This window comes from Zonotrichia leucophrys, chromosome Z (assembly GCF_028769735.1).
Source record: "Zonotrichia leucophrys gambelii isolate GWCS_2022_RI chromosome Z, RI_Zleu_2.0, whole genome shotgun sequence".
In the NCBI taxonomy this organism is placed as follows: domain Eukaryota; kingdom Metazoa; phylum Chordata; class Aves; order Passeriformes; family Passerellidae; genus Zonotrichia; species Zonotrichia leucophrys.
In genome coordinates, this window is record NC_088200.1 from 28,946,467 (window position 1) to 28,972,521 (window position 26,055).

Sequence of the window (26,055 nt, forward strand, 5' to 3'; positions counted from 1 at the left end):
GTGACCCCCCAAAGCCTTATCTTCTCCAGGATGAGCAATCCCAATTCTCTCAGTATTTCTTGGAGTACAGGGGAAGTGCTCCTTCCCTCTAATCATCTTCATGACTCTTTTCTGGACTTGTTAATTAATAGTTAACAAAATACTCATACCTATATACTTTTTAGTACAGGAATTATTAAGAGTAAGTAAAGTAATATTTAATTTTTTTGTTTATTGATATTGTTTCTGCTCTAATTATTCCTATCTTGATTTTCTGTGTGGCTGCAGAGAGGCTTGGGGTTTTTTTGCTGAAATAAAGGCACTGTAAGAATGCGTTAATAGGGCAACTTTTCTTACTTTTTACCAAAAAAATGTATTAATAATTCAGAAGAATTAAGTCTCTGAAACCCTATTGTTTATATATTTAATATATACCTTTGTAAGTAGCTGAGTATATAAGTTCCTATTGTATTATTATATAAGGGCTTTTTTAATAAAGGCTTTTTTGCTTATCTTTCTGTGGTTCCTTGCTTTGAAAACAACCTGTGCCATCTTGTATTGAATTGTGATTAAATTAAACCTACTTGTAATCTGTTAGACATAATTATGAAATGCATAAGTCAATCCAAAAGAAGCTCTTTCAGATGATTGTGGAGCTATAAGCATACCAGGGTAGATGTATCTGAACCAGTTGCCAGGTCACTAATAAGATTATGGTACATTCTTTAAATTTGCAATCTGTAATTAGAAGATATAGCAGACATATGAAAATTACTTGCTGTGATTTGTCTGACTATGATGAACTGATTCTTCTGGCAAGTATTCCAAAAAAATTATCTTGAAAATCTGATGGCTTGTTTTGTTTTAGTTCTATTTTCTAAATGTTTCTTCCTGGTGCCAGATTGCATTGCCCAAAAGGAAGGTTACTTTTACAGCTTGCTAGATAGCAGGCAGTTCTGTGGTCAGAAGATAAAACAAAGGCTTTGACTAGAAGCTGTGGAGGCAGTCCATGCTCCAAACACACTACCACATTTTCAGGAAACAACAGTTGTTGACAATAGATAATGACAGCCTCTGTACTGAGAAGTAGAACCTTGTTTAAAAAAATAAGTAACAAAAAATTACATGTACAGCCAAAAGTAAAGCTGTAAACACCAGGCCCTAATGCCCAGCACATGAGCAGTGTGAACCTAGGGACCAAACCTGACTGGCCTCTGCAGCCCAGTGTGATGTGTATGAGCTGTCAGTGCCCTCTACAGATAGAGGTAAGGGCTGTGTGTTAGCCCTGTGTGCTCTGCTCAGTGTCACACATCACCTGTCAGTCCACTTGTCAGCTCTTATCACAGCCTGGCCAGCCTTAGGGGCTGCTCCCTGTGCCCAGGCATGACTGTGTCACAGGCAACAAGCAAGTCAGACCTCAGAAAATAATCCTTAAGAAATATTGCTTACCTGGAAGATCTCAGTATAAACAGATAGAGAGGCCAAAGTGTGACAGAGAACTCAGCTCTGCAGAGACAAAGCTGAAAAGTGTGAGCATAGACAGGAGCATATGCCTGGCCGAGAGCAGAAGGATTCCTGAGGTAGGATCCCTTAATCCACTCATAAATTTCCAGTGGGGACAAAAATGGTGCAGGAGAGCTGGTCTGATAGAAGAAGCCAATGTTTAGGAGCTAGGAGGTACTGCCCAAGGGGGCTCCTCACAGGCACCTGGAGATTAGTGCTAAGGCATGTTGGGTTCAAAGAGACAAGACTAAATTTCTGTCACTGAGTAAAAGTGGAATTGCAAATGCTGTGTTATTATGTTTAGTAAGATCTGCCACAAGCTGCTGAAAATTAGCTCTTCTGAATCTGGTAAAGAATGTGTTTCCAGCTTAGTTTTTTCAGGCTTTGTTGGTGTCTGTCATTGCAAAACTGTAACATACATGGAGCTACTCTCTGTGGCTTTCCCGCTTTGATTTCAATTCTGAGAATCAGCCCAGCAATGCTTTTAGCAGTAAATGACACCAGTGGAACTTTTCCTGGGCCTTTCTTCTGCCCATCTCTGGCTGCAGAAACAGTTATCCACCCACCGTGTGTTTGCAGAGGTGCTAACAAAGTCCAGAACTGTGGGACACTTTGCAGGACTCCTGCCACTCTCCCTGGCCCAAAGTGCCCCTCCTCACACACAGGGCAGGCACTCCGTCAAGACACTGGTGTTTCAAAGCTAGCAAAGGCTTCCCTCCTTTTACACAGGGAGGAAGCAACGCCTCAGGTGGACAGAAATTGAGTCAAGGCTGCTGCTTGATGCTGGGAGAGGGACTGCTGGCCCTGGGGGCTGAGATGGGCTCTGGTAAAGGTTGGGGGGAGCCACAGGGGCTGGGCAGGAGCAGTCAGACCTAGCAGTAACACCCTTCCACGCGCTTCATCACCCATAAACATAAAAAAGATGATGTGAATGAAGCAATTGAAGGAGATCACACATGGGAAGCCCAGCATCTGAACTGTAGTGAACCTGCTGGGTTACGGTTTCCAGATTTTATCACTCACTTTTTTCAGTCAGTGACAGATCAGCCACTGTTCACATGAGTGAGGGAGTGAAAGTCTTGCCTTCGCCAAGCTGAACACCAATTTGTGGCCATTGGGCTGCACGGTGTGAAAAGTCTCCCGTCATTTACCTCACAAAGTTAAAAGGGACTAATTTGTGTTGCAGCATCCTCTGAGACCCCCCATCTGTAAAGTGAAAACAATGGTACATTATTCTTTCCACTTTTATATATCTTTTGCCTTTTCCCCTCAGTTTTTCAGTTTTCTCTGTATTCCAGTACTGAGCCGCAACCTTGGACAAGAACTGGGTCTAAGCCCCCCCACACCACAGTGACAGGTTTTATTGCACTATGATCAATGACTGGCCCAGTTTTGTGGTGTTTTGTTCCTTCTTTTCTGCATATATATTCTCTATGAGCTTGTTCTGCTCTGCTCAACACTGTGGCATGGCTCCTGATCAATAATCAAGGAGAGTAGGTTGTTTTTCTGGAGCTATTTATTCATGCCTCTGCAACATCTCAAATTTTACAGTACTTGGTGTGTGTTAGTGCAATAAGCACAGAAGCAGAGAAACTCTGCAGATAGTCACTTCAAAACTGTTAGTTAAAAAATACCGAGAAAATATTTGGAGGGTGATGGAGTACAGCAAGCTAACCACAGATTTCTTCAGAAACACACCAGGTCCTTCTGTTATTAGAAGTCTGTTGAAATCCATAGCCAGAGTCCTGTTTGTTTTGACAGATGTTAGGAGCTGTGTTAAAGAACTATAATTACTTCTATTACAGTCAGTATTTATACTTTTTGAGTGAACTATTAACCAAAAGAATGAGATTATGAACCAAGCTGGGAGAAGATTTAGTGGATTTGATCAAGCAAACAAAACACAAACAAACAAAAAAAAACAACAGACCCAACACCCACCCCCCAAAAAAAAGAAAAACTCATGCACAAAATTAAAAAAAAAACTAAAGGAAGGAAAAAGAATCTAGAGAAAAAACACAGACATTATTTTTATCTCTATATTTGTATCTTTATAATAAAGACTAATTGGAAAACTGTTTCTCTCTGTTAAATATTTTAACTCTTTGAAATTGAATTTAGATAAATATTGAATAATGGTAAAATGAGACAAATATTGAATAATGGTAAAATGAAGTATTTGTGGTTTAGTAACATCACAGATAAATATTTGAACATTTTTAAGCTTTTGTTCTACTTTTTCTCATTCTGCAGACTTCTTGTTCACTGTCATTCTGAAAGTGAATTTTTGTGTAAATACACGCTAACAAAAGTTGCTTTATCCCAGGTGCAATGATTACTTTCCCATCCTAGTAAGATGTAGAGTGAAATCCAATACAAATTATGTTTTCTATGTGGCAGTTTCCTGCTAAAGCTTAGTAAAAGCAGTATCTGTACAAATATGGATGCTTTGAACTGCTCACAAAAAGCTGTGGTGGTGTCAGCAAAGCTGTAAAGCTGGGAGGTACATTTCAAAGGCGGTGGACTAAAGCAGCAGCATCCAGCTCTAATGCACAGCACAATATTTATTAAAATGCTCTTGTTTCATGAATCTGTGTAACTGGAATTCATTCTTTTTACCCAGTCAATATATTCTTCAGTCAGCCACTTATCAACTCCAAGTGTGCTAGTATTTTTCACATGCTTCTCCAAAAGAAACAATCCCCCGGTACTGACCAGCACAGATTAATGGCCCACCTGAATCTCCCTAGAGGACAAATCAGAAGCAGCTGTCAGTGTGTCCATTTCTCACCAGAGCAGCATGCAGTGCCACCTGCAATGCACAAGCATGCCTGGAAATGTTGTCTCCAACCTTTTCCAGCCTATGAAACGGAGCAGTTGGCTTACATCATTCGTGGGAATTGGGTGAGGAATAAAGAGAGGTTGCTTTTCAAACCTGAGGGAGCCTTTGATGCAAATGCTGTGGAGCAGCAGGGTGCTATCATAATTCTATTTCAAAATATATTTTTTATTGTTAGAATAAATTGATTCTCACCCCTTTATCTAGTCCCAGCCTCCCTGTAATTTCACCCCTTTATCAGTTGTCTCTTCTGGATTCAGCACAGAGAGCACCAAAAGCAAGATCCAAACAGCTCTTTTGAGTATGCAGTTAATGCTGTACTACTCAGAGGTTGACTTTTGGGAAGGATCAGATAATTGAGACCCTGATAGCTCTGCTTTTTCTGCCATAACTACAGGTGGTGCCTAAGGAGTGCACTGTAGCTAGTGAAATATACCTGAAATTAATAGATAATCCCAGCTCAAATTGCCATACTCTTGATCTTGATTGGTACACTGACCTAAACTAAACAAAGCTTTAACAAGTCCTTTTCACAGCAATAAAGTCTTTCACAAATGTCGCTAAAATCACTTAAAACATGATCATCCTCCTAAGATGTCTGACACTGCTTTCTCCCCAGTGAAAAGGGAACCATTGTTAAATATATGTCCCCCCTTAGTAACTTTGCTTCTTACCCCACAAGTATCACTCAGATATCATTTACTTTTCCCTGTAGCGCACACTACATGTTGTTGGTTATTTTTGGGTCACCAGCATAATGTTTGTCAGAGATTTTTCTATTGGCAATTTTAAGACTTTCTTCCAGAGATATTTCAATGGCTTTCCTGGTGATTTGTCTCCCCAGCCAGCCACCTGGGAGAGTGTGCTATGTTCAACATCTTCAAAAAAGTCAGGCAGAGGAAAAGTTGCACATATTTATTCAGCTTGGCAGTATCATTCAGCTAAAAAGGAAAAGGAAAAAAGAAGGAAAAAACAAAGAAAAACTAGATTTCTTATGCAGAAAGGAAGGGAAGCATCACATAGTTTCAATTATCATTTAGTCTCATTTTACCAACACCTCCCTTAAAAATCACTTTTCACTACTTAGGAACTGATCCTAAGCTTAGTTGTCCCTTTGAAAATTTACAAAACTTTCCATAGTAGCAGTACAGCAATTTCCCATCTATGGTAGCAGCAGTGAGTGCAAGCCCAGATTTCTATCGGATACAGTGGGAAATGTAAAATCTATATGGGAGTTAGGTTGTTGGATCTATGTCCTGTTCACAAACATTGGATCTATGTCCTGTTCGTAAACCTAACTTGCCACTAAACTTTGGTGTTGAAATCAGATTCTGGTGCTTGACTAACACAAAAGTCTCAAACCACAGTGCAATGTGCTCATGAACAAAGATGAAAACAAAACTATAAGCAGTTAGACAAAAAAGCAGCAACATAATGGAGGAAAAATCAGGTCTCAATCTATTCAGACTGCCAATTTTTGCTCTGAGACATTCTAAAGGGGTTAAATGATTCAGATTGTCTGTGTTTTGTTGGCCTTTGCCTGACAAATCCATCCTTCAGCAGAGGTCAGTAAATGAAAACACATCCAAACCCTGACATATATCCTCAGTGTGCTTGGTAAGGGCTCACAGGTACTGAACAGACATTTTCAGTCTTATGATCACTGCACCATGATTCATTTCACAGTGTGCTGCATGGTTCTCAACTAAAAAATTCTAGCTTTATATGTTTCAAAAAATGCATTCCAACAAATCAAAAAATTATTTAAAAAAAAAAAAAAACTTTGTAGTTATTGTTGCCAGTGCTGCTGGAAAGTTCCAAAGATGGAAAGCTTATTCCAAGCCATTGAATACTCCATTACTGCAGAAGTGTAGAGATGGGAGGTAAGCTTTTGTACTAGTATTATCCTTGCTTCTGTATCAAAGTCAAAGGATTTTGAGATACCTGTATCATTCTGGAACAGAGTTGTGATTTTTAGCTCCAGAAATATTACTTCCTAGTGTTCCATTTTAGTTTTGTGTTCACAGATGCCCCGGTGCTCCTGACAAGTGGCCACAGGAGACGCCAGTGAGATAAGCCTGGTCTACGCTGACAAGGAAGAAGGAATGGAATGCTCACCAACAGCTGGGGGAAGGAGCTCCTCAGAGATGAACCATGATCAGGTGCTTGATCAGCCACAGATCCCTGTGGGTGTTCCTGCTAGCACACAGAGGGACACGGTTACCTTCCTCCCCATGTCATTGCTATGTCAAATGTGATGCCAGCTAAACACTAAATACCAGATTCTGGTCACAGAATAATAGCATAATAGAGTGTTACAGTTGGAAGGGACCTTAAAGTGCATCTAGTCCCAACTTCCCTGTAATTTCAAATTCTTACAGCTCTGCCACACTTTGGCATCAAAAGATAATGATGGCAAGGACATTTTCCATGCTTCATTCTGCAGTGTCCTGAGCTTACTGCCCTTTGTGACCAGTTTGTGCTCCTAGAGCTGAGTCTGTATGTCCTGTATTATCCACACTTTCACTTTACCTGCATACACCAGAAAATTAACAGTAAGTTTCATCTCCATTTTTACTTACTTAGTCTAGCACAAGACCTAATGCTGGAATAGAGATGTGAGCCAGACTGCATCGCATATGTCCCTTCAGCATTGCCTTTGAAAAATTACTGGAGAATGTGCTCTGTGGTTTGGAGGGGTTGTGGCAGTGAATTGATTAAAAAGAGGGTTTTTTAGAGCACAAAATGGGCTTGAAATATCACCTCTGCTCACAGAGCCTAACTTCATCTAGATTAATACAACCAAAAATAGACTGTTCTGTGATACTGTTATCTAAACAATGTACTCTTCAGTACCAAAGAGTAGCCAAAATGATCATCAGCAAAATTCCTTTCATAAAAATACAGCAGTAATTAAAACAATACCTTGAGGAGCTTTATGTCATTATCAAAGGGAGGGTGGTCAAACTGACAATAAGGAAAGGTTTCCATAATCCCAAATATCTGCTGTTCTTCTTCAGGGAGGGATGTCCAATGAGCTCCAAGAACAGCTGTCTTCCAATTAATCTGTTCTGGAACTTACAGAAAATACAGGAAAAGAAAGTTACTACAGGAATTGAACAACATTTCTGAGGACAATCAAAAGACATTTGATCATGTTGCTTCACAACAACATGATTAAAACAGAGCAGCAATATCATTCATTTCAATGTTTTGACATGAGCTTCTTTTTGCCTCTATAAAATAATGTTTCTTTACTGCAAATATATTTAGTGAAATAATCGTGTGATAACTGACCTCCAGAGATTTTCAGAGTTTGGAATTAATTTTGTGAAAGACCCTCCCATTTTTATAAGGGGAGCTGCTACTGATGCCTTTCATTAATCTCTGAAAGGTCTCCTTTGGATTTATGACCTAATCCTACAAAGGACTGAAATTTGTTGGCATCACTAGCATGTCAGAAAACACATCAACACTCGGTGCTTATCCTGAGCATTATGCATAAGGGTAAATGCTCTGATAAAGTGAGTATCTTTAATATTAGTAAGCTTTTTGTCCTTGTAAGGATTCAGCACATTAAGGAATAAGGATGTGTGTTGCCTAACCCAAGGTATCCCAGAAGTGAATACTAAAAAAAAAGGAAGAATATTAAAATTCAAAGAGTTATACATTCACTTCCTGCTAATAAACATTAAGAGTTAAGCAACCAATAAATTCCACTATGTTTCAAGCTCTGTAAATACCGTCAGAAATGTATTTATTAATATTTGTCTTTCTTAATTTTGCCCAGCCCAATTATTTGATATGGCAGAACACAGACTGCCAGTTTCCTGTGCTTTATTCAGAACATAATCTCACTATAAGTAGGAAAATTTATTCCAGCCAGAACAAAGACTTCATCAATACAAACTATAAAAGAACAATTTTCTTCATTCAAGATGCATGTGCCACTGAAAGACATCATTCATTCATTTATAAATGAAAGTCTGTTTGTGAGAATATCTGCAAAGGCAATGTTGCAGTCCAAAAATTTCTCTTTTTATCTACAAAGCACATGTCCTCAGAGAGAATGATTTGTCTCTCAAAACTCCATCTCTGTGACCCCAACAGGTGGTTCACGGGCCACACAGAGATTCATGTTGCTGAATTCATGCTACTTTGCCCAAGAAAAAAATTATTTCAGACATTATTAACACATGAGATCCATTAATCAAGAAGTTTTACGTGCACTGCAATTGCACCAGGCATAGAACAGGTGTTGGTGGGTTTTGTCTGAGCACTGTCTTACAGCTCAGGAGAAGGAAACCAGGCTGGTTCAGCTTGCCCCAACAACAAAGACTTAAAGTCAGACCAAAACAGCGTGTTGTAAGAAACACAAACCAGTTACCAGAGCACATTCTCCATAGGATCAGAGACAAACAATGCCCTTTCCACTGAACAGCTAAGAAATCTGAATTTTTATAGATGTACCTGACTGGCTATACCTGACATATTGACTGAAGAGTAAGAGACTCCAGATCCCATTAAAAAGTCCCTAAATTCCAAAAAGGAAGACTTGGTTATGTTTTGTAAATTTGCTAAACAGAGAATGCTAGGAATGAATATTTCTACCCTTACAATCAAACCTGATTCAGCTGAAAAATAGTGAAAGTCAAATTCACTCTGAAGAAACTGTGTCCTCTATTTCAGACTAACTCACAGAAGAAGGCTGGCCAACCTGCCCTCGCTGTGTTTAAGGAGGTCAGGTTTGCTCTGGTTTATTGTAACTGTTTTCCTTTTAGATAGTCAAAATAAGAAGGAGAAATTGCAGAACTAAAATGCAATTCCGGGAGCATTTGAAGAAAAACGGGGCATTTTACTTCCTAATGTGAACAGTAGATGTCCCCCTTACCTTGAGTCTGCTGCACAACAGCAAAGCCTCCCACCTGGGGAAGAGGAGCTTCCGCTCGCATTCAACTTGTCAATGAGTGACATTCTGGGTTTGTGAGCCTAGGCCACTCAAAATGAGAGCAATAGTGTCCACACCTAATTCGAATTCATCTCTCAGCGTATTTTGAGGCTTAACTCCAGTCATACACCTAAGATTTGTTTAAAATCTTTGGGACATTTTCCCTTCTCTAAGACATTGCTTTTTCACATGCATAAAGAATTAATTTGGTCTTTTAACAGCGCATTATTTATGCTGTAAATTTGGCAGGATCTCACTAACAAAGATAACTCTGCAATGCAGACCAGTAGTTCATGGCAACTAAAAAGAATCGCAAGTTCTAGGATCATTCCAGGGAGAGAATTGCAGCATTTAACAACATATTAAAAAAATCCATACGCACCTTTCTTCACTTGGAGGCTTGCATACCATGCCTCACTTCAATGACAAACTAAAGATACTTACTCACAAGGTGCTGTTGTCAAAACCCATTGTTTTTCCACAAGAGTTCCTCCACAAAAAACACCTAAATTCTTGTCCTGGAAAGCAGCCATATAAGGCCAGGAATGAGGATGCACTTCATGTCCTCCAACAATGTCCATGCAGCCACCTGAAGTGCAACAGAAGTGCAGTTACATTATGTGTTATCCAGAGGAACTGAGGATTTGATTTTTACTCTTAGGTGAGTATTTACATCTTGTTAGCAGGGTAACAACAATTAAAGAGAGCAGGAGAGCAGAAAAGCTACCAGGTGTCATAGCTGCTGCTATTTGCTGTCAGGGGCACTGTAAATTGCTATGCACTCATTTGTATTCAAATGTCCCCTGCAGGAAATGGGTTTGAAAGTTTTTACTAATAGCTCCCTCGCTTGAAATTTCCCCTTACATTGTTAATATTGAATTGTTTTACTGCAGATTGATTTCTCAAGATTCTCTCTTCCAGTTTCTTTAAAACTTGCCTGATTCTTGAAACTCCTAATAAAACCAAATAACGCCTAATCCCTGAATAACACCTAGATGTCTCAGGATGTTTAATGTACTTGTTGGCTTCAAATAGAAAGAAAAAGAAAAAGAAAAAGAAAAAGAAAAAGAAAAAGAAAAAGAAAAAGAAAAAGAAAAAGAAAAGGAAAAGGAAAAGGAAAAAGAAAAAGAAAAAGAAAAAGAAAAAGAAAAAGAAAAAAGTGAGAATTAAACTGGTCATCTTTAACTGGTGGAAAAAAATGGGAGAAGGAATGTAAGGGCAACCTGAAAAGGCTTCAGAGAACACCAGTGTGAAGGAATACTCGGGCATGTGGAGTTCAAAAGTTGCTCCTAAACTGTGGACCCAGGCTGAGAAAACTTGGGGCACATAAAGTACAAAAGTCACTCCTGTGGACCAAGGTACATCAGCAGCCAACAATTGCTCCACAGAATTCCACTGCCCAGGTAACATCTTCAGTTGAAAGACTGAAAATTTTCATATATAAATTAACAAAAGCTACTGAGAACTGTCAAACATCTGTTATTTTATGAGTAATGGAATATAAGATATAAAAGACATGCCAAGACCAGCCACACACATGTAAGATAAAGCAATTTGTATTTTATTAAAAATAACTTTGTGAGGAGCAGCTTTCAGATACAGAAAACCCTAGAGCCTGAAACTGCCACAAAATCTAATCTGTGGTCACAAAAATAGATAAATTGGTGAGAAAGATATTTCTGTATTGTAGACCTCCGTGTCTGCATGCATGTCTTGCATATCTTGCTGGTAAACCACTACAAAAAACCCTGTCTGCTCTTGTGTGAAGAAGATACAACACTTGCTACCATATTCATTATGTTTAGAAATAACCTGAAATACAACCTGCCCAATATAACTAGCTCTCTTTTTTAGTCAAGAATTACAGAATGGCAGCTCTCAATCTCATTGTTGAATGACATTGTAGCATAGAAATGTTTATTTCTGCATCACAGAATCTTATTAGTTAGAACCCAGTTTGAAAATGTGCACATGGTGCAACACAATTCATGTTTCAGAGGACTCTTCCAAAGCTCTTTTAAAAGAAAACAAATTACTATTAGAATTCATGAGCTCTTAAAACAGCCAGCTCCAGTTCCCCAAAGTCATTCTCCATTGTCCATCTAATCCCAGAATTATTCACCCACTGGAGACTCTCCACAGGTAATTTCTGCAAAGAGAGTCCTAAAGGCATAATTATGTTTGTCCTTTATGGCTTTGCCCTCCCAATAAATTGGAAGGGCATAAGAGACCTTATTGGATTGGATTGGATTGGAAGGCAGCATAAGAGACAAAATAGGAAACAGATTCATGCTCTGGCCAAACAATAGAAGGCTTGTGCTCCCAGAGAAGAGTATCTAATGCTGGATTCTTTCTGCCAAGTTCTAGCAACATCATAGGAGTGCTGATTTGCTGCAAGGCCTTGAGGACTCCCCGGGTTTACTACATCTACTATGATTTTTGTGCTACTACATTTCCCACTGGTATCACATAGCAAATAAATGGAAACAAGGACACTGAGTGGATAGCTGAGGCACAAAAGACAACCAGGTAAGTACCATGAGGCAGTGGTACTGGATAAGGAAATAAATTAGGTATGGCCCAGCATGCACTCTGCCCTTTCCCCAGCAAGTCCCTGCGAGTTTGCCTCCCAGCCACTAAGGGATGTGTTCAGACTCACTGGGATGGGATTGGGGATGTGATAGCCCAAGGAGAAGACAGGGAAAGCACAGCAGCTCTGCCTTGCTGTGCTCCTGGCAGCTGCCAGCTCCGCACCTCTGTCCTGCCCTCCCTTCCCAGCTCAAGAAAACGGCCCTCCAGCTGAGCTGAGACTGCCTGAACTCAGTTCAGCAAACCTGGAAGGTTTAGAGGCACAGTTTAAATTGGTCTCCTGAACTGGTGTCCTAAAATCACATCTGGTACTCACCTCAAGCACCAAAGAAAGCATGAAGGAAAAAGGAACAGAGTCACTGTGGAAGGAAAAGGGTCAAAATGACAGAGTATAAGACAAGGGATAGAAGACCTCAGCACAGTAATGCACAGATCTGGAAGTGATCCACTGAGCCATGGGCCTGCAGCCCTTAGGAACCCTTCCCAGAGGCAGAGGCTGGTCACAGAACTGCACACACACCTTGTCCTTTACTCAGGCAGTGGCTTCTGCAGGGCGAGTGGCTCTGCTTTGTGAGAAAGAGAAACAGAGAAAGGAGAAAGGACAGAGTGTTTTACTTACAATACCTCTCTCCTCTTGGAGACCAATTAAGTAAGCAAGAGAGGAGCTAATAAAAGAATTTTACTTGAGAAGGAAGCTTTGCTTTGGGGTTTCCCTTTAAATGCAAAAGGCCAATAGAATCTAAACTTCACCATAAATTAAGTTATTGCCGTAACCAAAGGAGCACAGCCAACTAATTGCACGCCCTAAAATTTTATGTCAAATTTTCAGCCTTAATGATGTAAATTACAAGAGGAGGATAACTCTCTGACAAAACATTTGGGTACAAAATTGGTGCTGGTTATATGCATATCTATCTGATTTTTAATACCTGTGCCATTGGGGATTTTGCAGATTATCAGAGAGGTCATTCAGGAGCTTCCACAGAAAGTCATCAATTGATACTGAACAACAGTTTAGACTCCATATTTCTAATTCTTATTGTCAATGTCAATAGATCTCTCAGAATTGGAAAGGATTTTTGAAGAAGCATGGATATGCTAGTATCTATGGATTTTCAGAAGAAACATCTTTAGAAGTATGATTTAGAAGTAAATAGAAGTACAACTAGAAACTGAAAAATAGTATATACAGGCCATAGAAATTAGGTTTTAGATAGCAGACATAGATTTACCTGTATCTATTTACTTGGAAACCATCTAGGAACATTTGCTAATGTTTTATTCCATGTCTTTCAAAACAGATCAGGCAAACACCAGATGAGACATACCAAACCTCTTTTTACTGGCCATTGCTCCTCACATAGGACCATCCAAGAATGAATCATTGTAGCACTACAAGTTTAATCATGTCTGAGCACACAGGATTTTTGCTCACAAGTGTTCATCCTGATCATGTCTCTGCATAGTCCAGACAGGAAACAGCTTCAATATTGTAAGAGTGCTAATTAAAACATCATAAAATCAGACTTTGTCAAATAATTGTGTCTGATAAAAGAAAGAATTGTACCTATGATACCTGGTGTCCAGGAGAACAGTGTAAAAAAGAATATCAGTGCTACAAAGTGATTATAATTACAGGGAATGTGCTAGTAATGAAAAGAAAAATTTAAGAAAATTAAATCTTGGTAAATCTGAGCTTTAGCAGTGAGTGGAGCTGTCATCTTGCACATAGGTGACTGTGTCTCAACAAAGACACATCAGTGACAAACAGCTCCACAGTCTCTAAAATTACATCTACACCTGCCAAGTTATCCTCTGTCCCAGAAGGGAGAGCAACAGCAAATTTGAGCAAAGTCTATCCAAGGCCTTCTACAGGTGAAACTCACAAGGTGTTGGGACAAGGAGCTTAAGATATGATACAGCAAGAACTCTGCAAGAAGATTTCTGCAAGCTCTTTATTGTGGGCTCCTTTCTGCAGGTTGCCTTTTGTGGGGCTCAAGACTTCAAGAAACCTTCCATTCTGCATGACAGTTACATTTCACTGGTCATAGAATATATAGGTTATAGAATAGTTGATACTCCAAATGATTTAATATTGATGCAAGTTTTTTGGGGGTTTTTTTTGGGGTATATATTTGCAAGAGAGAAATTGTGCCTTTACAAGGCCCTAGATAAGACTTATTCACAGAATCACAGAATACCCTGAGTTGAAAGAAGCCCCACTAGGACCATTGAAGTCCAACCCCTGCCTCTGCACAGGACACCTCAAGAATCACACCATGTGCTTAAGAGCATTGTCCAAACCCTTCTTGAGTTCTGCTGGTGCTGTGACCAGCCTGTTCCAGTGCCCAGCCATCCTGAGTTTTCAGGATTCAATTCAGTTGCCTGAAACTCAGCGTTTAGTCACATTTGAGATACTGAGGGCTTTCCAGACACAGACACAGAGCTGGCAAATCTGACACAGCATCTTCAGAAGACTGACGGCCTTCTGCACCAGATCTAAAACAGTTTAAGACACTTTAAATATCATCATACCCTCAGCTATAGGCTAAGAAACCACACTCAGTGCTTTGTGAAAGCTCAGCCAGTCCAAGCCAAACAAACCTAGTGAGGTAGGATCAGATCCTGAAATGAGGAAATATCAGATTCCTTGGCCTTGAGGGTCTACTGAGCAGAACAGATATTTCATTAAAGGAGAATGGACTGGAATCCATGTCTGACCTGGAAGCCACTTGAGGTGTCTGGAATGAAAGTATACAACTTCATGTGGACAACTGAATCAGCCTAAATTTATGTGAGCTGAGTCCCACTGTGTTTCACCCCTATACTTGTACATCAGTTCTCTGCAAATGCTGCAGACAGAGCACAAAGTGGGGTGGAGCCTGCTTTCACACCACAGCAGATGACGCAGATTCTCAGTAACACTTCTGCTGTAAGGTACATCGCTGGGGAAGCTTTCCTTGTCGTGGTTACCCCCTTAAAAGGAAAAACAGAACCCACATCCTCTTCATTTATGCATATATTTTGATAGATTGCTAGACAGAGGTATATTAAAGAGCAAACAAGAGGGAACATCAGACAGAAATCATGGGTGCTTTCCTCCCTTGGTACACCTTCACTGCTGTCATTCTCCTGGCTATTCATGGAGGTAAGTACACAGTTTAATACCTTTGGAGGTAAGTCCTGACGTACAGAATTCTAATTAAGCTAACATGTATTAATGTAAAGGAAGTAATCACAATTGTTATTTGAATTCTTATAATTCAACTGTCAGCATGTGTTTGGTCTTTCACACAAACAAAATAATTTCTGAATGGGTCTTAAGTAAAGCTGCAAAGTCCGAGCTGTTTGGAGGAGCTCTGAGTAGAAAACATAATGATTATCTCATCTTTTTTTTCAGAGCCATACACATACCTTAACTGCTTGATTTTCTCTTTTTCTGGAAAACAGATTCACCTAATGTGTCTTATACTACATAGTCCAGTTTCCCTGCACAATATTTAAGATATGGGAAATATGGGGGATTGTTACTCACGATGAAAGCTAATAAATTAACCATATCAGTAATGTCAAAAAAAAGAAATCTGTGCAAAAGCAACAAAACTTTGGTGTGGGGTTTTTGCCCAAGCTCACCCCACTGATCTTGTTTCAGTGTTATTGAAATGCAATGAAATAATTCTGCTGAGCAGTTTTAAAATTCTACCCTGAAGACCATCATTGTGATGATATATGTGCATATTTGTGTGTCTGTATCCTTTCTAATTATACCAGCATGTTTTCTAAGAGACTTGGAGTGTCTTACAGTATTTGTCAGCTCAGCTGTGTGTCTTGCGGCTTACTTTTTTAGGTTTGTGTGTGGATATCATTGGAGGAAGTGAAGTAGCGCCACACTCGAGACCATTCATGGCCCAAATCAAGGGACGAAGAGGAATTATTTGTGGAGGAGCTTTAATTAAGGAAAACTGGGTGTTAACAGCTGCACACTGTAAAACGTAAGTTCTTACTCTGATTCAGAAATTGTCCTTAGTGGGTGTCTGATATCTCTGTTCAAGCAGGAGAGTTAGTTTATCTGGTAATTTTATCCATTTATCATGACCATGATCAAGTTCTAATTACTGTGCATTATAGGTTCCATCATCAAATTTGTTATAGTGAGTAAAAAAATACAACAAACTATACTGATCACATCTGTTTCTGAAGAGATATCTAAAAACTTCAAGCTGCACATTAGCTTAGAATAGCAATACTGAAGCAGTGAATTTGGGGAAAAGTTTTATCCCTGTTTTCTCAGTCCTAGAACCTGTACACTAGATGAGTGTCCAGTTTAAACTGCTGCTCTGAGAAAAAAAAATTAATTCTTGTGATTTTATTCTATAAGAGATACACAGTTGACTGCAGAAAAGACAGCATGTGGTTAACACAGGAGCAAAAATCCTCCAAACAGATGACAGGAGACACTGAAAGATCTCTGCCTTGCTTGGTATGTTGGCTTGCCAGCCCTCTTTCTTCTCCTGCCCAAATCAAGATGCAAATGGATATTTAGCTCTACTGAGTCCTTTAGCGAGGCAAGAAGTGAGTTTTGAATTACATCCCACCCCTACTTGCTTTTGTGAGGAGGACTGAAGCTGCTACTGAGCCAGACCTCACACAGGCTCTGTCACCAGGACCAGTGAGCCACTGGACTCTGCAGACACCAGAGAAATGTATCCATCTGTCCTGTCCTTGTCCAGACAGGGAGATCTGTGGGACCTACTGTAAAGAGAGCACTGGGCCCAAAAGCTGTGTGTTAACAGAAAGTAAAGAATGATTCCAAACGAGATTCTGTTTAAGAGAAAAAAAAATTAATTATGAACCTAATGATGGCTCAGTCAACAGACAGCTCTCAGCAGATGAAAGAAAGGAGCGACCGCTTTCCAGGGTTGCATTTTCCACAGTAAGACATGAATGAGTGCCAATATACACATCTCCTAGAATATTCTCTCATTGAGCTGTGGGATGTGTTGTCTGCCCAAAATCAGCTGTACCTGTGGTCAGGCAGTAATGTCTGCTTGACCTGCTTGGCCAAGGAGTGCCAGGCTGCTGGTCTCTGTCAGAGAGCCACAGCAGGCACAACTCTGACACCACTTGAGGATCTTGGAAGTAGGAAGTTAAAGAAAAACCTAGAGAAGAGGAATGAGCTGTGTCTCACACAGATTCAGAAAATGGTGTTGAAATGTGTTAGAGTAAAGCAATGGTACATTTCAATACAGTCAGGATATCTGAACTAACACTGCTGTGGCCTATTTTCCTAAATTTTCAGAACAAATTACAGAGGACACTGTTGGTGAGAAAAGTGCCCCCAGCAAATCTGGTGCATCCACCAGATTCACCACTCATTCAGTTCCCAAAAAGAAACACTAGGAATGGATACAGCGTCAAGTACGTGAAACTTTTCTGTGCTCCTGGGATGATGAAAATAAGATAGCATGAAGTTTGATTCACTGAGTCATATTTTTCTTTTAGCTGTTGTATGAACAGGGTCATCTTTTAGACATTTCCAATTACTGCTCTTTTCAGCACAGGAAAAGAGACTGTAGCAGCTGGTCATTATAGCACCACATTATTACCTGCAAAAAAATTTAGGGTTACATCAAAGTGAATCCAAATAACTATGTAGTCCTTTCCTCAGGAAAAAAAGCAAAGTTATTCTTGGAGCCCATTCATCAAAAAAAAGAGAAAAAGAACAGCAAGCTTTTCAGATTGCAAAACATATTCCTCATCCATGCTACGACCCAAGTACCAAGGAAAATGACATTATGCTGCTTCAGGTACAGATTTATATATCACTTACGGAATATAACACTACACTGAACTATTTTCTTCCTTCTTCTCATCTAGGGAGATGAGCCAAGGGAGTTTCTGGGGCCTTTTTTTCTGGAGTGATATAGTCTGTTCTGATAATCCAACAACTTGGGGAATTGGGGATGCACTGGTAACTAAGGCAATCAACAATTCCTGTAATTGTTGCCACGGCTACTATACACGTTCTGGAGCTTGATAAACATTTCAGTTTCTGGCTTTTCCATAAAGGAATAAAACCACATGCAGATAAAACATTTGGTTAAAAGCACTTTTCTGTCTGAAAAGGAGTTCTAATTAAAATGTCTGGGTTTTCTGATCTTCAATTTTGCCAGCATCAGTAATTACTGTTATTTTGTCTTCTAAATGGTCTGAGAGCCAGAGAAGTAAAATAAGACAGTTTTTAGAGCTAATAGATCATCAAAGTGGGTTCTCATGAGACAAAGAATACTCATTTTCCCACTCTTACATTGATGACATAACTACTGTCACAAAGAATTGAGGAATCTTAGAAAGGGATTTCATTAATTACCATAATGGGAGAGATCCAATGGTTAATATGCAAGGGCCTCTGTTAGACTCTGTGCCATAATATCTGTTTTCCGTATCTTCTACAGCTTCAGGGAAGAGCAAAACTTAATAAAGCTGTGCAAACAATCCCCCTGCCATCTTCAGATTATGATCCTAAACCAGGAACAGTTTGCACAGTAGCAGGATGGGGTATGACTACAAGTCCTTTGAGAAATCGTCCAGGCGAGCTCCCTTCTGCCCTGATGGAAGTCAATGTCACTGTCATCAGGAGGGAAATATGCAACGATGAAAAGCATTATAATGGCAAACCTGTCATAACAAAGAACATGATATGTGCAGGAGCTAAGAATAAGGATTCATGTCGTGTAAGTATATCTACTATGACTGCATAAATTGTATAATAAAAATAAAATATAATGTACCAGCATTACACATTTCCAACCTCTCTCTTAAAATCAGTGAAGAATTTTATCAAATGTCAGTGAATTTACTAAAGCTTGTTCTTCCAATCCTTAAAATCAAAACTTAAGATGTGTAAATTCACCTTCACAGCATTTCAATATTGCAGTTGTGTCCAGGCATGGCAGATAGCCATCTTCATCTTCAATAAAATGAGTTTAATACTAAAATGTCCACAAAACAGCTTATGAGCCCATTTGCAAGTCGATAATCTCAGTGGAACAACTTACTTGATGTCAGAAGACTTTGAAATAGGTTTTGCTGATAAAAAGCATTTTAACTGTGTCCCAAGTCAAGTGTATGATTGTGTAAGAATTACCACATTTTAAAAGATTTAAATATTGCATTTAAAAGGATTTTAATTTCTGGAGGCTTACACTTTCCATGAGGAAAGTTTTCAGCTTTTTTTCTTCATTTTCAAAGAGACTGATTCTTCCCTAGCTAGATTCATTCCCCATTACACACACTTGAATGATTAGATTGAATTATATTAAGCCTTTTTTTTTCATTTGTTTTGCTGTCCGAAATCCTAATTTCCAAGGAGGAAAAAATGATCCTTAATAACCCTGGCTACATTTTTATTTTCTCCATCTAACTAGTGAAAATTTTATTCAAAGGAAACATTTTTTAGCTTTTGTTGATTTGAATGACTGTATTTTCCCTTTTTCTAGGGGGACTCTGGTGGACCTTTAAGATGTAATAATATTATGAGAGGCATCACTTCATTTGGGAAGAAGGAATGTGGCAATGCTGATGGCCCTGGTGTCTACACTCGACTCACAAAGCAACACCTTAAGTGGATAAGGAAAACCATAGGGGGGGCCTAGCAGATTGGGTTTGGCCGCATGGTTTGTGTAAATGAAATGGGCTTTTAAAAACAGCTTCAGTAGTCTGGTAAAAGAGGTATTCTCACACTGAGTTTCAGCAGCTTGATGTAGTTCTGCTACAATGGCATTTATAGCTTACACTGTCAACCATGGAGTCATTGGGGGTATTTGGGGCTGAGGATTCCAACATCCCTGTAGTGCATGTTCTTTCACACTGAGCTCTACACGGACTGGTACTTCAAATCAAGAATCTAATCCTTGTTTGGGTCCTCACTCCTTATTAAGTATATATAGCACTCTTTTGTACCTGGACTTCTGAAAATCAGTGGTGTGCTATGTACAAGTACAGACACCTAAAAACTTTGTTTCTCTGCAGCAAAGCTCTTGGTTTTATAGATGTAGTGGATTGCAAAGCTTCAGAAAATTTAATTGCAGCAATTGTGGGGCATAGGTATTAATTTTCTAACTGTCTTGTATTTGAAACCTCTAGATTTTATCCCTTTATGTACTTTGCATTTAATAAAGCAATGGCAATAAAGATCTGCTGCTTTCAGCTGTCAATTTATGTGGAAAGTGCTGTCTCTTGCAGCATAGATGATCCATGTACTACCTATAGGATCGGTTAACTATCTGTGTAATGTTCCATACATGTTAAATGTTTGCAAAACATACCAAAATAAGCAGCACTGTATTTAAAAAAATTTCTGAAAGCCCATGCTTCAGAGAAATGACATGACTGTATCAATATGATACATCACTGTTGATAATATAAAGCACTCTTAATTTTATGATGCCAGTAGTGCTGCTTCAGACATGCAGTGAAATTTTTAAGGGCTTAAACAAGTATTTGTCAAGCAGCAAATAGACCTCTTGTGAAAAATGTCTGCTTCTGTATTAACAGACAAGCATTTTCAATGCCATGAGTACCTCAAAAAGGGCTTGGATTTATTTTGTGTGGCTTCAAGAGGTTTTTATTTGGAGGTAGACATTAGCTAAGAGAACGCAGGGAACATTCAGTGGTGGAGATATTTTGCTTTGATTTTAATTTTTAAATTATTGCTCCATCCATCCTTAGTAATTAAGCACTACTTACAAACACAAAGAGAAAGCACAAACTAAAACTTTTTTACACAACTGCATTTACCTAATGTCATTAAGAAGAGACAGTAGTTTTCTCACTAGAGAAGAAAGGGTAAAGATAAAGAAGGCCTGAACTACAGGGACCTCTACTGGAAGTTTGGATTATGAAAAACATCTTTTTTCCCTGTGTTACAAACATTACACAGTCAGAACTTTCCATATTCCTATTCTTATTCATAAATTGTTTTATTCACTCTTGGTCTAAACATAAAATATGTACAAACAAAGGGACACACAAACACAAAAGCAAAGCAGAAGCAGAGAAAAAGACCTCAGACAAATAAGATTGCATCAGTGAAACTGAGAGGAGAATTTGACCTACTGACTGCTACCAACACCCAAAGCAGTGACTTGATTCTGTGTTTAAACACACAGGAAATAAGAAATTTCAGAATATTTTATTCTTGCAAACTACCAAACTCCTGCTTAGGCAAAAACTAATTCTGAAAACCTTCAGGAAACAAAACTGTCCTTATCAACTTGCAGCTCACCTAGGCCTGTTTCACCCTTCCCATATATTAGTCTTGCTTCATTTCTTTGTTCAGATTTTCACTGCCTTTCTTTCCTCATGCTGTTGCATTATCTCATCATTCTGCTTCCTCTTCGGAAGGATTTTTCTTTCTCCCCAAAAGTCACAAACAGCACCTTTGTCAGTGGAAAATCCCTCTCAAATCCTGTAATTCAAGTATTTCCTAATTTTCCAGATGGTGGTTCTGAGCCAAGTGTTGGATAACCTTAGAGATCAGGAAGGATAGGTTCTGACCAAGGAAAAGTTTTTAATGCATGAAGAAATGTGTTGCAGAAAAATGTGAAAAATGTGCAGCTTTCCTCTTGTAGCCTGAAATTTAGGACCTACCCCAAAATACTTTAAAAATGGTGTTTTTTTCACATGGATGTTTTTAGTGAATTGCACAAAATAAGCCTGTAGAGTTGGACTTACAGGGTAAAAACAAAATTTTACCTTCTGTCACTACTGCCAGTAGCATAAACCTGTAGAAAAGCAAGAGAGAACTGCATTTTCCTCTAGATGGGGAGGTCTCTGCTCAAGAGGCATGATATGAGCCCATTCACCACAGAGTTTCACCACTGTGGAATGGAGCCCACACTAGCTAAGAAAAATGCTATGATAATTTGATGTCCCTGTTTTCTCCTCAGTCTGGCTATATGAGATAATTGGAAGGAAGCAACAGGTATAAACCACATCACAGAAACTCACCTAACGTGTATGTAGGTAGCATCAAGTCAGGTCATGTAGGGGCAGAACTGGGCACATCTCCCCATCTGCTCAGTGCTTTTAAGTGTGGGAACAAATGGGTTCCTCAGTCCTTATACTCCAGATGATTGTTTTGTCATATTGATATACCTGAGAAGAAAGACACTTGTACTGTATGAGCAATGAAGTTATTCTTCAGGCAAAAATTATTTTTGACCTTAAGTTTTGGGTTCTATATGTTGTACAGTGCCCCACCTTGGACAGAACTTTAGGGATGAAGATCTGATCTTAGTCAACTCAAATTTTCTCAAACCTCTGTGCCACCCCTGGAGACTCAGCTTTCAGTGGATACAGACCACAGACGAAGAACAAGTTGAGTTCTTAGAAACGGGTTCTGATTTCTGTCCATCCTGGGCCTGAGCAACATATCAGGCGTGTAACTGACAGTGAGCTAAAAGAATGCCATATTCTAGAGGGAGGAAGTCAGGATTTCACATTTTGACCAAGACTTCATATGTTAAGACCTCTGCACTGGCAGAATGAGGAACATACGCAAGAACGTGGCCAGCTTTCAGCAGCTTCACACTCTGCACATTCAGAAAAAAGCACTAGAGTATGCATTTAATTTCACTTCAAATTACTTACAGTCTGGAATGCGCACTTGGATGTCTTCTCAGACATGGTCACATAATGGATCTACAGGTCACACAAACAAGGTCCTCTCGTAGTTACGGGCTTTTGAAATCAGTGGCTTTTCCCACTTTTAGATATTGTGCTTAAATACATCTGGGGCAATACAGCTTGACTAGTCAACACTGAGCAGTAAAGTAACTAAGATATGAGAAGTTCTTAGGCTAAGAAACAGCCTTTCTTATTTTGACAATTCAGCATCCAACAAAATGTGCATGGTTGGTATTGGTCAGGTCCTTCCATGCTACAGCCTCCCATCTTGTGTCATGCACCTCCTCCTATACTGGATATAAATGATATAAATATAATTTAGGTGCTGCCAAAGGAAAGAAAGAATTTCTGGGCAAATCAAAAAATGCATGAGCAAAGAGACTAATTCTACTCATTTATTTAACATTCAAAGTGGGGGGAAATGTTTTTTACTATTCCTAAAACCTTTTAAATTATTTAAAATACTATTTTGAGTATTTAAATCAGATTCTAATTGTCTGATAAAATCTCTATAAACAAGCTTGCTCATATTAGAAGATAAGCACAGTATAAGCTATTTCCCACATTTGGGCATCAGCTTCTTGGCAGCAATTTCTCAATTGACAACCAGTATTACCATTTTCTGATCTTCTTTGAAGACCACATGAGATGACATGAGAACACAGTATCTGAGTAGCAGGTTTATTGCAATCTCTTACTGGCTAAAACACCTGAGGGGTCCCAATCTTCCAGAGCTAAAGTTAGAGACCACATAACTTGCTAGCAGCAGAAGATGAGGTCTTAAAAATCATGAGAACTAAAGACATGATAGTTTCACATTCATTTACAGACAACTTGTGCCCCTGTCTGTTTCTTTTCATGCATTTGACCACAGTGTTATTTTTCACAGACTAGCACTTCTCTAGTCCCCTAATATCCTAATCTTTCCCAGTTTTTAAATTTTTTAAATTTTCAGTTGTGAAAAAAAAGAAAAATAAAAGAAAGGACTCCAAACAATACAAGTTTCAGAGGGCTTTTAATTTAAAAATGCAAGAATGAATCCTTATCCCTTGCCTCTGATCATTCCTAACAACGAAAGCAAAGCTCCAAAGGTGTTTGTAGGCAGAACACAATGAATAGCACTACTGATCTGTATCTGAATACCTTCTGAGGCCCTATCTTGCAAGGCAAATACATGTTAAAGTCCAAGGGTTTTATTCCTTGTGAGCACTAAATAAAATTCACAATATGATGACAGCTGCACTATTTGCTGGCAACCAGAATTGAATTGGCACCCTTATGAAATGAACTAACAGTTGTGTTCAGCTCAAATAGCATGCTCCTATGCCCATCTGAATTCTTAATTAACTTATTACATAACTATGCATAATAATAGAATTATTATGCAATTTTTTGTATTTTTAATCACTGTCAAATATAGTTGGTCTGTTTAAGGAAAGGAAGCAATTAAAAATCTAGTTAAGACATTTTCCAAATTATGTTAATTATCATAACCATTATGAAAACAATAAACAATTCCCTGTAAATAATTTCTATTTAATTACATATTTAAGGTAGAACTCAAGAAGTATTTAGACAGATTCCATAAGACAATTTATGTGATACAAAGAACAAGGCAGACCCCTGAACTGATCTCTGCTCATCATAGTCTTTGAATAATTCAAGGTAATATATATGAATTAGTGTGTGAATTAGTGAATTAGTGAATTATATAATGAATTAGTGTATGAATTATCAGTGGGGATGCTAAGGTAATGTAAAATTTATTTCAAGAATCAAAGATAAAAGCAGGACCTAACACTTTATGCTAGTGCTTTACACAGTTGGATTCCTTCCATGTTTGCTAATATAATTGAAATATACATTACATTATTCTTCAGAGTTAGGATATTTTTCCTTTAGTTTAAGACAAGCTATTAACATTTCACATAATAGACTGATAAGAAAATTTTGTTCTTTTAAATAAATTGTACTGTCCTTTGTCATGTTTTTATTGGAAGGAAGACACATATTTTGAATTATTGAATGGGCTGACTACATTAATCACTGGCTTTCAAGAAAAAAAGTCACAAGAATGAGCTCAAATAACTGTTATTAAAAAGCTTTGTTGCTGTGCATGCTCTCCCCAGACCCATGTTTTTTCCACAGACAAGACATCCCATCCACTGCAACAAAAATGAACTTACTCTGATCTGAGCTCAGGGTTATATGCAAGACTTTCCCTTTGTTACCTATAAAATAAAACATGTACAAAAGAAAGGAAAGATACATCAGAATTCTACACTGATTATGCCAGTCATTTTCACCACCCACACTATGGCTTGTTCCATTTTACTGCAGCAGAGAAACATGTTGCATAGGATGTGGGAAGCTATCATCCTCTATTCACTGTTTTCATATTAATATGGAGCTAAAGGAAATATATTCTTAATAGGGAGTAGGCTTTACCTGTCTGCACCACTTTGAGGAGACATTTCTGCCAAAGGAACACATTGAACCTGAACTACTATTGTCCATGCATTCACAATGTCAGTCTCATCTGTGCTTGGTAATGTCTCTCACTGCTGAGCCTTCCCATCTGGCTGCACAGGCCTTGCAGAGAGCTCGCAGCAGCTGATCCAATAATGAGATACTGTCTCCAGCTGCTCAGTTATCACTGCTAAAGAGATCTTATAACAGTGACTCCACTAAGCCATTTAGTGGAACTGTGTTTGCAGTTTGCATGCAGTTGTAGTAAATCTTGGGAACTACACATGGAAAGCAGAAAGCTACCCAGTCTAGCAGCACAAAGAATGTACCAAACTCATTAATGTGGTTGTTGAAAAATCTCACCCACAAGCAGACACTGAACTTGAACTGAAGGTAGGAGGAATCTGCAACTCAGTTGGGACTCTCAAGAACTGCGTTTACCTCACAGACTTCTTGTACCTTTTAGGGCTATGCCAATGCCAGGAAAACGAGTGAGGTTTTTAGGCACATGGCAGCAATAGAAGTTTGAAGCTTTGTTCCCTGAAGTTACTGGACTTTGTCTTTTCTGGCTGGGTCAGTTACTGGCAGTCACACTGGTAGGCTAAACCCCCAAGAGAAAAAAAATCTTCTGAGTAGTAGTTTCTAAAGCAGAACATATAAACCACATCCTAAAAGGAAGCATGAAAGTAAGAAGTCATGTGTGACATGCTAAAATGAATGCGAGCGACCTGTGTCCCCCCATCACTCGTACCCGAGTTCCCCGTGGCCACAAGAGAATGGCACTCTTCTAGTTCAAGATACTACAAGGACAAACATGTGAGGAACTGTGCAGCCCTGACACCTAATGAAGGTCACTGTTGCCAATGCAAAGTCTGCCCTTAAATTGTGAAGCTGGTAGAGTGGCTCACTGGAAACACTATGGCTAAATGCAAATACCTGCTGTCCTGGTGCTGAGCTACATGAGTTCCTGCTAAACTTTTTTTATTTTAATTTCAACACCACTAAATTATTTTAGCAGAGATCAATTTTCTAGATTTGC

The 26,055-nt window shown here is 38.9% G+C and overlaps 2 protein-coding genes across 3 annotated transcripts in view; both read left to right on the top strand.

The window, feature by feature from the left end:
- Nucleotides 1–7,266, top strand: part of SNX18 (sorting nexin 18) — a 198,051-nt gene extending 190,785 nt beyond the window's left edge. The window contains exon 2 of the mRNA XM_064736151.1: nt 6,349–7,266. Within this exon, the coding sequence (XP_064592221.1) occupies nt 6,349–6,392 (44 nt within the window). The 3' untranslated portion in view covers nt 6,393–7,266. The remainder of the gene's footprint in view (nt 1–6,348) is intronic.
- Nucleotides 7,267–10,361: 3,095 nt separating this feature from the next.
- Nucleotides 10,362–20,074, top strand: LOC135460037 (granzyme A-like). 2 transcript variants are annotated; one of them, XM_064736641.1, is made up of 7 exons: nt 10,362–10,672; nt 11,631–11,798; nt 14,890–15,006; nt 15,706–15,850; nt 17,527–17,665; nt 18,314–18,592; nt 19,358–20,074. In XM_064736641.1, exons 3-7 carry the CDS (start codon nt 14,946–14,948, stop codon nt 19,511–19,513), a joined length of 780 nt encoding a protein of 259 aa, XP_064592711.1. In that variant the 5' UTR covers nt 10,362–10,672; nt 11,631–11,798; nt 14,890–14,945; the 3' UTR covers nt 19,514–20,074. The 2 variants fall into 2 exon arrangements, with proteins under 2 accessions (XP_064592711.1, XP_064592712.1); XM_064736642.1 differs by lacking the exons at nt 10,362–10,672; nt 11,631–11,798; nt 14,890–15,006 and adding an exon at nt 12,881–13,350.
- The last annotated feature ends 5,981 nt before the right edge of the window (nt 20,075–26,055 follow it).